Source organism: Porites lutea, chromosome 11 (genome assembly GCF_958299795.1).
Source record: "Porites lutea chromosome 11, jaPorLute2.1, whole genome shotgun sequence".
NCBI classification, from domain to species: domain Eukaryota; kingdom Metazoa; phylum Cnidaria; class Anthozoa; order Scleractinia; family Poritidae; genus Porites; species Porites lutea.
In genome coordinates this window covers 18,612,670-18,626,018 of record NC_133211.1, presented here as the reverse complement: position 1 = coordinate 18,626,018, position 13,349 = coordinate 18,612,670, and the positions used below count along the sequence as shown (strand labels likewise).

Genomic DNA, 13,349 nt, shown 5'->3' with positions numbered 1-13,349 from the left:
CAAACGCGTGAAAAATTACGGTGCTTGTATGAGAATCTAACGTCGAATAATTTCCGTAAAACGGCTGTTCTGAAAAAAATATCAATTGTAAACTAAAGTTACAAAGCAAAGGATTGTCCTAAAAAATTTGGGGGGCGTACCTGTGCTTAAATTTCTCCAGAGGCTTACCTTAGATTTTCCATATATTTGTCTGTAATTTTTCCGGGACTTTCTTAAAGACAAATGTATTGGACAATTTTAAAAAGTGGTTCTAGGTCTTCTAGTGCATGTAACGCCCTCAAATTTTTTCAGGAGAATCCTTAGGAGTGAAGCTTTAGTTTACAAATCATATTTTTTTCAGAACAGCCGTTCTACGGAAATTATTCGACATTAGATTCTCATACAAACACTGTAATTTCGCACGCGTTTGCCTACTCGTCAAGATGGCGTCGAAAACCGTGACAAGGTCTATTTGTATTGTTCTTACATTCAACATCTTATCACGCATGGCTACAATTTTGCCGGACTGGGAAAGTTGATAAAATATCAAGCAAATTCATCTTGTGTGATCATGTCCGTAATTCTCATGACCACTCAGTTTTACAAAGCATTGATATTACAAGGAGAAATTTGATGCTGATCACTCTTAGGGCTTAAAGGGTTAATTCAGACCTCAAAACAACCTTACTTTTCGCTCCGGAACAATACACCTCCACCACAAACAAAGCAGTTGCATTTTCACGTTGCGTTTTTCAAAAACAAGGGCACCGTGTGGAACAAGCCTAAACACATAACTAAACTATAATTTGTATTGTTCTCACATTCAACATCTTATCACGCATGGCTACAATTTTCCCGGACTGGGAAAATTTTGATGTTTTGGATAGGGGTTCGCTTATGGGAGGTGGTCGCACATGGATGGTCGACTGTATTTCGATAACTAATCATTTCACTAAGAGGTTGTTTACCTACCCGCGCGGTACAATATTTCGCAGCGCCAAATGAGGAAAAATACCAAGAAATGTAGTTCCCGTAGAATTAGCGACTTTGTTCACAAGGTGCAACATAACAAATTAGAACTTTAGGATCTTGTAGTAAAAAAAAAATCCTCTTTTCCCTTCCTTGAATACAGCATTGCTTTATTAGCATATTGTCCGACATATGGTACTCACGTTTGAACCAAACCAAATAGTTAAATTTTAAAGATTCATGGCATGCATCGCTAAATCATGAAGTTAAATATACAGTGGTGTATCTGGGCAAAGATTTTCGAAGCCCGATTAGCTTTAATCCGACGGGTTGGTACTGTCCTACATGATCTACACAGGCATGTATCGCCCCAAACGGTGTGGTTTCCCTGAACTGTTTTGGTCAGAAATAAGGTGTATTTTACGCTCAGTATGTTCTTAAATCGCGTATTGTTTTCGAGGAAAGAACGAGGGCGTATAAACGTATCTTTTCAACTCCAAACGAGTAAGAACGTTCAATAAAAATACCATAAAATAATAAAAAAAGGTCCAACAGTATGTTGACCTCACTTGGTCAAGTTAATGAGTACTACTTTCAGAAGTCAGGTTGGATAATGGATGTGGAAAACCATATGTTTGTGTTCTGAAATAGGATCTGGTTTTGAAGAACTGAGCGGCGCACTCCCACCAAGAATTCCTAAGAGTACCCCCTGAAAAAGGGGTGGGGGGAGGTTAATCTTGGTTTATCTGTAAACAAAGCATATTAGTTGTCATGGTGACTAAAAACTGGGTTTGCTAATCGCTCTTTGAACACCTCGGCCCTTTATCTAAGTTCGGCTTGCCATCGTCAGTAAAACGAGCTAAGTCAGAGTTAAAATTATCGATTTTGGACCCGATAAACGCTGCCTTTTAAATGGTTGTCAGACTGCCCGATTCTGATACAGCCTGACTCGGACGATGTTTATCAAATTAGAAATTGTAGGATGTAGTTGAATTTGAGTAAGTGTGAAATAACTGTTTTATTACTCGACGTAAGAATTTCTTTAAGACATTACTTAGGCAATTATTAACGGAAGTTCAGTTCTCAGAGGAAAAAAATCACTGAGGACTCTATAATTTAGATTCTTCAAAATTGCAAGCATCCTGTTCTCAACAATCAAAAATCTAGAAACCAGGGCTCGTACCCTTTTTTGAACAAAAAATTCAAGGACTTTCCAAGGACTTTCAAGCACACATTTCCCATTTTTCAAGGACTCCATTCAGTGCAAAAAAGAGCCTGGAGTCCATGTATTCTTTAGTCCTTCCACAACATGAGTAATTTTATCCCGAAAGTCTTTCAGTGTTTGCTCCTTTTCCTTTGGAGTTCTACTTAAACTAGAAAATTAGCATTGAAATTCAAGGACTTTCAAGGTACGTGCGAACCCTGTGATACACCTGTCCCAGCAAAAACAAAAACCCTTCTCAGGAAAGTGGATAGATTGCGAGCCTTTTCTGGTAGTGAAAATGCAGTAAAAGAGCATGTACGCTGAGATTATACTGCATTCCTATCTAGTGTTTAGATGATCTAGGAGATCTCAAAATTAAGCCAATTCACTAATAATTGAACAATCCTATTCAATGGCATACGTTCGTTCACATCCTATACGAGTTCCTCGGGAAGTCGCTCCACAAGGGTGCTTAACTTTAACCTAGAGTAACACCACATAAATGCAGATGTGTTAACCCAACATAACAGTCCGTCTGAAACAGACTATTGAACTACCACTGGGTTGGCCTTACTGAATCAAGTCGCTCTTCGAACCACCGTTAAGCTTCAGTGCTAACCAAGGAATTGAGTCAACTATACCGTCCTAAGGATATGTACACTCTAGTTACTGCTAATTTACTCATGCTTAAAAAACTGAACAAAGTGTGTGTTAACGTTTTAAATAATGGTCGCATCTACCCTCTTAACATATCAGTTAAGCTTATTGGCACTTTATGATCAATGTTACATTTTCGTGAAAAAGCTTCAAAATCCTCAGGCATCTGTAGAATTCCATGGATCGTACCTGTCCTTCATAAAAGGACTCTCCTCAAAACTGAGATTGACCGTACCTCTGTCATCGTCAGGATCGTACCTCTCGGCCGCCGCGTACATATCAAGACGCAGCTGTTCCATATGCTGCTCTTCCTTGAATTCGGCGTCTGCCACGGCATAGGCAGCTTCTGTGTTTATCCCCCATCGCCGCTCCACGATATGATCAAGTAGCCTTTCTTCAGCCCACTCCTCGAAGTAAACGCCGCTTAAGGATGACTCCAGTCTGGTGAAGCGCTGAGCCACCAGATCCATCGCTTGGAACTTTCGTTTCGTTTTAGATTTATGACGCTTGTTTTTTAAGGCCATCAAATCTTTCGTTATGTCCTCCCCCTCCAGGTTCTTTTTCTCGGGCGTCTCTTCAGTGGCGGAGATCTTGTTCGGCTGCATTCCAGTAAACTTCCTGAAGCGCTTGATCATAAAGTCTACAATTTCGTACTCATTTTCCTGTCCATCGATGGACTCTTTCACTTCAGAGAACACGTCTAGTACGATGGTTAGGAACATATTCATCAAAATGAAAGTGCCAAAGACCATAAATGAGAAGAAGAATAAGGGACCCAGAACCGGAGCCGCCTCTTCGAGGGCCGTGTAATCGAAAGACCCAAGAAGAATTCCCATGACGGTCTCGCACGTCGAGACAAAGTTATAGAATTCAGTCAAATCTTGGCCAAACACGGCAAAAGCGAACAGGGAATAGGAGAAGAAAAACACCAAAAATACCACTGAGAAAGCAGCCAAAGGTCCCGCGGAACCTCTCAGAGTTTGTGCGAGGATGGTTATGCGACGATTGAAGCGAAGAAGCTTTATTGCTTTGATCCACGCCGTGAAGACCACCAGGGCAACCATGTACATGAAGATTTCATTCCAGGACGTTACTCGGCTAAAACTGACGTATTTGCCATGGTTGGCTTCCAAGCTGGCAATCGCCTTGCTGACAAGCATCGTGCGCGTGAAAAACATTCCCACACAAGTGAATACCAAAATGATCATGGCGAACTCCACGTAGTTCCAGAACTCTTTAAAGTAGCCCTTGCGTAGTCTGTAAAGCTGCTTTAGTTCCTGGTAGATGAACACGGCAAAGAAGAGCAAGATAAAGAACTCGCACGCTATGAGAAATGATTCGAAACTCCCGCCGAAAGTAAAAAGGCGCGCTATCTTCAGGTCGGTGAAGAGAAAAATCCCGTTTGTTGGAAGAAATTCCACCACCAGAGTCAAAGCACAAAACAGGTTTGCCACTGGATTGTAAGTGGTTACCTCTGTGATGACTGCACGGGTTTGAGTGTCAATCCATTTGTTTCTTTCAAGTGTTTCAATAATTTTTGTTGCATTGTCTTTCGAGTGCCCTAAATCTGCCACAAATCCTCCACCGCCGTAAGTCGACACGTATCCTAAAAATTAGAAATTAAATAATTACTACATAGGTATATAATTAAATGTCTTTTTCCGAATTAAAATTAACACCAGTGACATATCATGAAACGACCGACAGTCAAACATCCCCACATTCCCAAATTTCCCACTCCTGGGTCGAACCTATAGGGGGAATGAGTACAAGTTTTTGGCGCAAAGAGTTTCTCGCATCGTTTGGGTGGAAAAACGTAATTTATAATTTGTGAATCTTTGCCTTGAATACCACTGGCCAATCACCAACTGACGCTTATTCACCTCAAGGTCCCCAGAAATTACTGCACCCAAAGCTTGTAACCATTCTTTCTTGAGTTTCTGAAGTGGGAAATACCGGCAGGAAAGTGTATGTGAAAATTTGAAAATAAATAATAGACAAGTTGTAAACGATCTTCTAGCTTGAATTTATGCGGAGCATAATCGCTTTAAATGGGGGCTAACCCTGTCAAAAGGTGTCTTCACTGATTTGATGCAGCAGTCAAGACGAACTCGAAACTGGACCACTCTTACTTTAGTGAACTCCTAAAAATTTTAGTTAGAGTCGGTAAAAGCGTGGTAGTTTGTAGTTTGCTTCAGTCGAAGGTCATTTTACGTACTATCAGGTAAAGGGGAAGTGCAAGTTTCACTCGCTTAATCTCACAATACTCTCCTTAGCCTATCCTTCGGCTCTCTTTATTGGAGAATGCCCGAAACATACAAGGTTAAAACACGAAAGAGACCAGGTCGAGAGCAACAAGAGACCAAAACTTGAATAAAGTTAACTTACCCATCATAGGTATAGTGTCCAGTTCATCTGATGTGTTGAATTCCCAGGCTTCGTAGGTGAAAGGAGGATTATAAAGTGATTCGTTCTTGAGTGGCTGCCAGCCAACATCATACTGACCCTTATCTTCGGACATGAACCCGTACCAGGTATTGCACTCGCCTAGATAAGACCTGAAATCCGGTGCCACCTCACAGCTCTCTGTTTATAAAATCATAGTGAAACGTTTTACAGACGTTTAGAGGCTACGACAGAAAAGTAATTTTATAGTCCCTGCATGTTTTGAACCTTTCTTTCCAACGGTGAGCAAAACCATAAATAGAATCACAAAGAGTTTTGTGAAATAAAAAAAAAACAAGCAAACGGTTTATCAATAAACGGATTCCAGCACACGAAAAATAAGTTCAATTTGACAACAGAAAACAAGAATGTCTAGTGCAGAAGTTGAGCTTCGTCGATTTCAAAGGCTTGACGCGATTCACGAAGAGCCTCGATTTCAACTCCTCAGAGAAGAAGACAAAAGGAGGCTCTGTTCGCAGGGAGAGATAGACTGGGATCAGGGCTGATGAGGTGATATTCGGTGAAGAAATATCAACAACTAAGCGTCAAATATTTTTTAAAAAACACAAACGCTTCGGGTTTATGACCCTTCTTCAGAGTGACAAAAACCGTTGTAAGCCGGATTTTTGAAAAAACCCTTACCGCCACAGTACTTCGCAATACCATGGACAGAAATCATCGAGGCGCACGCAAGATGTATGTAATGTCCAAATTCAAATAAAACTGAAAATGATATTCCGTCCTTTCGGCTGAATGGTGAAAGGTATGAAAGGAAGAGAAAGAGTTGCTCTAACCTTGCAGACCAGCTAGGCCCATCTGTGCTTGTCGTGTATACCTCCAGCTTTAAAGTCAGTTAACGTACGGTGTGATCATTCCGATAAATCGTCTTCGCTAGAATTTTGGAAAACTGCTGTTTGTTTTTATTATTATCATTTTAAAATATTAAAAAAATTAAATATTTTGATTTTGAGAGTATTATCTTAACGGGTGCGATCTTGGCTAACAAAGATCTTTGGAGATTACTCACGGTTTTGAACTCGGAGTTGTCTTAGTCTCGCCATTCCAATAATGTAGGCCATCATTTCTGGTGTGAATCCGGCATCAGTGGCATTCCCATTGTACCAGGATGTGGTGTAGAGCGCGTTCATCAGCGTGGTCTTGGCGTAAGTATAAAAGTTCTCACGACTCCCGATCTACGGGGAAGAAATACAAGTGGTAATGTTTATGGCAATTTCGCGGATGAAAGAACAACGGTGCCAGCCGCTATTGGTTCACTTACGAGCTTACTATTTTATGAGATCAACTACTACTTAAATGATCCTAAGTGCTTATCAATAAAGATAATTGACCAATCAGATCAATAACCAGAGTATAATACCATCAACTGACGTGATACAACTCACTTTGACTCTGAAGATGACTACCGCAGAGGTTGTCGAAACGTCAGTCACTGTCAACAACAACAGTCCTATTCAGGACTACGTTTTCCCGGACAATCAAACTCAACCTACTTTTGAAATGACTCCTGGGTTCAAACCTTTCACAATAAAGATAGTGTTTTTGAGGTTTCCTTTCCTTTGATGTTATTGATTTGCCGACAACAACAAATTGAAAATGTGAGCATAAAAGAAGTAACTGGTGCGGAGATTAAGTTTGTTCGTCCACGAAAATTAGAATACCGTTCTTAAAACTTTAATTGGCACATCTGAAATCTTTTCCATGCTCTGTCAAAAAATGTCTTACTAAATCCACTAGAACCCTGGGTACTAGCCTCGTGTGCGAATAAATTGGTTAAGCGAGGGAAGTAATTAGTAATTCGTTCACATTGAGAGAAAAACTTACCGCTGAAAATGTTTTCTTTCCTCCATACACTCCGTCCACGAACGTGTCATACATTGTTTTTCTAAAAGCGAATGATTTTGGATCTCGATGAGAATAACTGACGATGCACAAACAGGCCACGAAAAACACGTAGAGAGCAACTTCCTTGATAATTGCGTTCATCTTCATTTCTTTGAACCTTGAAAATGATTGAAAAAGAGCCTTTGTCAGATAGTCTATGATTGGTTGATCTCTTGGTCTCTTATTTATAGCATTGTGCTCACGGCATGCTAGACAGCGTGGTCTCTTGTTTGAGGTGGTTGAGAATAGTATCAAGTGATTTGCTCCTTCCATGTAAAGATCAACTCTTCAACGATTTATTGAGAGTGATGTACGTTTCAAGGATGACCTTCTACTGCAGCTTTCTTAAGCAAATCTTTATCACAGCAAAACTGAGTAATCGTTACCTTGCAAGAAACGTTTGAAACAAGGCACGGTTCTTTCGAATTCAACACCTTTTGAGAGGAAATGGTCTAAAAAATTCTCATTAGAAGGCTAGCAAAGCTCCCAGACAATTACAAATATGCACAAAAGAATAAGATTAGAAGACACTGGCAATTAAAAACCATACCTGATTTGTCTAGCCTGCTCCAGCTTGTCTTTGTCAGGTGGTTGAAGACGAATAAGAGTCTTCGGTTTCACTCTTCTGTCTGTCGTCTCTGAAAAAGACATATACTCCGCTATCAAGATGAGTTGTTTTTACAACTTTATCTAGTTTTTCTTTGTCATCTAGATTCAAGCATCTACAACCCTGGTCGAAATAGTTGAAATACTTCATGGGACTCTCCTTGTTGCCCCTTCACAAAGTTGACAATGGTTGGTGTTTGAACATTCACTGGCAAAACTCTCGGTTTTTCCCACCTTTGTGATGGGGGCGGGGTACAGGGTAGTGAGGTGTCAAGTGTTCCAACGATTAATGGCCGAGGTAGTAGATCCATTGGTAATTTAAAACCAATTTACAGGGCCAAATTACGTACAATTTGCTTTGCGTTTCTATACCGTAACTATATATTTCGTATTATGCTAAAGGATTTTATAATTTAGATTTTCCCGCCTCCAATGTTAAATATATGAACTACAGAATGGGTTCGTTTTATCCGCTCATTAGTACATCACTCCCTGACCTCTGGGGCTATCATGCAACCAATCTTCGTCTTCCAGTTTTTTCTTGTCACTGCCCTCCTCCTCCTCTTCTTCTGCTGGTTTCTTGATAATAACAGCGATGATGAGAGCGATTCCAAGGATTTTAATGGGCTGACTGATCAGTACGTCTTGAAAGAACGATATTAACATGGAAGAGATCCACTGAGCAGACTTTTCTTTACCAAACTGCAATCCGTAGAGCACGCAGAAAAAAGCCGTGGTAAAACAAGTCAAAAAACAAATCACCCAGGCGATGTAAAGGAACCAGTAAGGAAGCAACTTCTTCTTTTTCTTTTTCTTCTTCTTCTTTTCTGCTTCTTCCTTTCGCTCTTGCTTGGAAATTCGGAAGCTGATGTCTTCGGATTCTACGCCAGAACCCATCCCAATCTGATCGTTTTGTGCCAAGTTTGTACTGGAGGAGGCAAAGTCTAGGAATTGTTCTTGTTTCGAACCCGTGTGCAAAATCTCAATAAAATCGTTCTTGTTACCCTTGTTGAAGTCGAACAGGCAGAAAAATAACTCTTGGAACCACCAACAAGTTCTATTTTTGCGCCTTTCTTTCAGTTCCTCTTTTGTTGGTTTGGCCTCAACGTTTCTGAATATCCCCACGATTAAAATATTCACAGGAATGATGATTAGACTACTCATGATGCCGATTCCAATCTGTGCTGGGCTAAACGCTAAAGGTCCTATATGTAGCGTGGTAGCTGGATCACTCTCCCCTCCCACCTGATAAAACATGGCGTTTGTGATCATGGAACAGTACAGCAGTGTTAAGCAACAGCTTATGCGCTGGAGTCGCGTGAAACGACTTCTGGCCGGGCGAATGAACACTGAGAACCACAGGTGGCCGTCTGCTAAATTCTTCTGTGTGGTGGAGTAAAACAAGTGGTTGAAGCTTGTCATCTCCTCATGGCCGGCGACTGGAATTAGTCTGTCTACTGTACCATCACCCTCTTCCACTGCTAGCCATCCCTCGCAGATAAACAGGTATTTCTTGTCACTGTTCAGGTCGTGCACGACTACCCGACTGACATACCAAGACGGGGATCGACCTGTCAAGAAGAAGTTAAGACGTATCAGGATAGGGCTCAGTAAACTGAAAATAACAGGATGTTTTAGTGTTCCTCTACAAAAGGTGTAGATAAAATTTGTCGTAAGATTGCATGAAGCAGAAGTCAACATCAGCAATCGTGCATTTTCCTAACAGCAACTACTACTCCACGATCTAAGGGTTTGTAACAGCCTAGATGTTTCCAAGAAATAAAGGGAAAGTTTAAAATCCCTAACCAGTCTATTGCCTAAGACTGAAGGCTGCTAGAGGCGTACCATCTATCCATAATATGCACGAGTTTCTCGACGTTTTATTTTTAAGAGGTAACACCAGTAGTAGTTGCCTTTACGTACAGAGTAACAAGTTTTAAGAGTAAACACAAAGATTAAAAAACTTGCCTGCATTATTGTGCCATATGTGTAAATAGTTAAGCTCCCCGAGGCTTTCAGGAAACGTTGCCAGAAACACGTCAACACCGCGCCGTTGAAACATCTTTCGCTTTGGATCCTTCAGAAGACGAGGCTCGCTTTCTCCTTCGTCACCCGACAGAATAAAGCTCACCTCAGCTGTAGTGGCTGCCCTCTTACCGTAACCCGTATACACTGTAATTTCATAGTGCTGTCGATCAAATGGCTCGTTGTCTTCGAGAGGAGTCACTCCAACCTTCAACACAAAATGAATATTGGACATTTAGACGATGAGCAAATTTAGTAGTTGATTTGTGGCTGGCTTTGGGGCCGAGCTAGATGAAGCAAGTCTTACGCCTTGCTTGGCAAGAGATAGGTGCCATGGCAACACTCGGCCTTGTCAAGTTTGTTCGAGTAAAAAAACTTCTGAAGCCAGTATCTCATGTGCTCAGCTGTTTTGAGATAAGTTTACTGAACCAAGAAGGTTATTAGTGGCTTTCCTTTGTTCTTTGCTGAACCTTTTTCTTAGGTAAATAAGAAACGGTACAAAGTCTTGTTTTATAAATGTGATAATAGCACCTTTGGGCTAAGCATTCCCCAACTGGATAGCCTGCCTGAACAAACAGCTGACATTTTGCAAAGCTACCACTGGTTTTCTCCGCTTTCGAAACCCCGTACTAATGACCTGGCTCTACCCAGATCTGGTAAGTGCTTCCTATTGGTTAAAACAAGTTTCCCTCACGGCACGACCAATCAGAAGCACTATCTAGATCTGGGTAGTGAGGGATACGTCAGTACGGAGTTTCTGAGTGCGTTCCTCCGACAAAATTTAGCGAGGAAACCAGTGTTTGGCATCACGAATTTATGTTGACTGTTTTCTAGGGCTACCAACTGGAGTAATAATCCGTACAACACGAATTCAAACAACCCTTAAGCAAACGCCTCAATACCTTTCCAATGTCTTTCTTGTCCTCTCTACGAGCATAAACAGCCAGAATCAAATATACTCCAAATATCCCCAATACAGCAGCAAGAGCGACAGGGTTCTCCGCCAGATTGGCGTTAAACACTTTGTTAAAATCAATCGGATTGGGTGCCACGAACATGCTACCTGCAAAATGGTTAATTTGATGAAGTTTTCAGTGTTTTTGTTGAGTGTCAGTTCTGAAAGTTAGTACAGAGACATCATGTCAACGTTAAAAAGAAAAGCAACAAGCAATAGTATAATACAGTCAATGCTTCGGAGCAAATTAATACTGGCAGAGTTTCTTTAGGGTATACAATCACCGAGAAATGGGTTAAAAATTGAGGATTGACGTGCGCACTTTGTTACGATCATCTGAGAAGTCTCTCACATAAGGTATTGTCCAGCCCAAATCAAAAGCCAGCGAGAAAACTGTTTTGGGTTTAGACGAGCGGGCTAATTAGCTGACTTAGAATACCTCTAGTTGAACACTTTTCGACAACGGTAAAATTGATTTAGAGACTTTCCTTAAACGGTTACGGATGTTTCAACAAATTTTTAAAATAACAGTTGCTTATTCCCAAGAGGATTTGAATTAAGCCAACAGTTTTGTAAACTTTCCAACTACTGGTTATTTATTACGTTTACACTTACTTGCAATGGAAATTTTGTTGACACTTCTCTTAAACCGCCTTCGTTTGATGACCTTCTTAGCGGGTGTTTGGTCTTGACCGCTTGCAGGAGCTGCGGCAGCAGTTGTTGCTGGTGTTACTGTGGTAGCTTCTTCATCATCCACTTCCTCCTCCACTTCTTCTTCCTCGCCTGGTTTACACAAGCAGTGTGTGCTGTTAACGATGGTTTTAGGGCCAACCTGTTAAAAGGAAAGATAAACAGTAAAGACGCATGCAGGTCGCAAGGCTTACATGGTCGAAGTTTGTCTCAGGCTATGTTCAGACGGCGACGGACGAATTTTCGACCGGTAGAAAATTCGTGCGTTTAGGTGTTCCGTTGACCGTGAATGCGCAAGATTACTCGAAATTTCATCCAAACGTTAGAGTCATAAAGGTAAACACAGTAAATCCTCTACTAAGCCCCCCTTTTTCAGGGGGAGAAAGTTAATAAGCCCCCCCGCCTCCCCTCTAAAACTTCGCGTAGACTGATCCAGGATGGTTTATTTACCAACTGGAAATTTGGATTTGATTCTGATCCTCGGCTGCATGAACTCCAACCATTTTGTTCTTGAGCTTCTCCCCTTTGTGTTCTTGTTCTTTGTGGACAACTGATACCATTGTTTTTTCTAAAATTAAATAAGCCCCCCCTCCTCCCAAATAAGCCACCCGTTTCTATTAAGCCCCCCTCAAATAGGGGGCTTAATAGAGGATTTACTGTACACGTATCCACATCAAAAACAATTAAAATATCGTTTTTAAAAATGTACTAAATTAAACACGATAATTTAAACCTACCTTACAGCCTTTCGATGTCCAAGTGTTAGTTTCCTCGTCAAACATTTTGCAAGCAGGCAGGTAGATACGCAATGCGTAACTCGTGTTAACGTCGCCTAATGAATCCTTGTTTACAGCTTTCACACCCAGATAAAACTGTTTGATGGTGATATTTTGTGACGCATCGGCTTTCGTATCATTGTCGCTTTCATTTTTGTTTCCAAACAAAAGCGTGTTGATCAGTGTATGAGGAATCACGTAGGTGAATGGATGTGGTCTCTTCTTCATTTTCTTGGACTCCTCCAGAGTTGGAAACGTATGCGCGTAATCATAATGATTGGCGGTCGGTTTCTTGTCATACCTCACCGCCACCATGAACCGAATACCCGGATGGAAAGTCTTTATCTCTACGGCTATCCCCGCGTCGAGGCTTGACCGATTAAATTTGTGTACTCGCATGGGCGGATCGCCGTCTTCAAAGTGGTTTAACTCCATAGGTTTCACTGGGTTTATCTTCAGATTTCGCGGTACAAACATTTCTAGTTCCTGTCCAGCTAGGTCTAACGGTTTTCCGTTTCCATCGGTGAGTGACAAGCCAACAGTTTTGGAGTTAAGATCACTTGAGCTGTTATCCCACGCAAATGGGTTCTTGTCCATGGCAGAAAGCTGAAAAAAGTAAACGAAAATGGATAGTTTGTACTGCAGCATCTGGGTATTCATCTGGGTAGTCTGTATTAACAAAAAAACTGTCGCGATGACACTATTTTTTCCTTTTTTTTTCTTCTTTTTTTTGATTAAAAAAAAAACGAAGGGAAGCATAAGGCAAAAACTACCTTTCTAAGACCCGGTTCAGACGCCGAACTTTTCAAGAGCAGAACCTAATTTGAAATAAGGCCGACCCAAATTATTTAGACCGGCTGAATTGATTCAGACGCCGATCTTAATTGCAGCTGAACCAATTTCAAAAGGCGAAAAATGCTCATTTCGGTCAAACAGCTTACAAAATACGTTATAATAATTTATGCATTAGGTTCGGTACATGAAAAAATCAAAGCCGTTCCAAAGTAGCTCCAAAGGCGAAATTCCCGGCCGGGCTAGGCGAAAAGAACGGCTAAGCCGTTACAAATTGAAACAGGCGTTCCTAACTGATTCAGACGCCGAACTTTCCATGTACTTAATTCAATGTATTAGGTTCGGCTCA

At 41.1% G+C, this 13,349-nt stretch overlaps 1 protein-coding gene across 1 annotated transcript in view; it reads right to left on the bottom strand.

Moving 5' to 3' along the window:
* Positions 1-1,902: 1,902 nt before the first annotated feature.
* LOC140953298 (polycystin family receptor for egg jelly-like) overlaps positions 1,903-13,349 on the bottom strand; it is a 30,538-nt gene continuing 19,091 nt past the window's right edge. Inside the window, exons 15-24 of the mRNA XM_073402792.1 lie at positions 12,170-12,814; positions 11,358-11,574; positions 10,690-10,850; positions 9,731-9,995; positions 8,260-9,333; positions 7,707-7,794; positions 7,097-7,274; positions 6,282-6,447; positions 5,198-5,395; positions 1,903-4,415 (exon numbers count right to left, since the gene is read on the bottom strand). Of these exons, the coding sequence (XP_073258893.1) occupies positions 2,968-4,415; positions 5,198-5,395; positions 6,282-6,447; positions 7,097-7,274; positions 7,707-7,794; positions 8,260-9,333; positions 9,731-9,995; positions 10,690-10,850; positions 11,358-11,574; positions 12,170-12,814 (4,440 nt within the window). The 3' untranslated portion in view covers positions 1,903-2,967. The remainder of the gene's footprint in view (positions 4,416-5,197; positions 5,396-6,281; positions 6,448-7,096; positions 7,275-7,706; positions 7,795-8,259; positions 9,334-9,730; positions 9,996-10,689; positions 10,851-11,357; positions 11,575-12,169; positions 12,815-13,349) is intronic.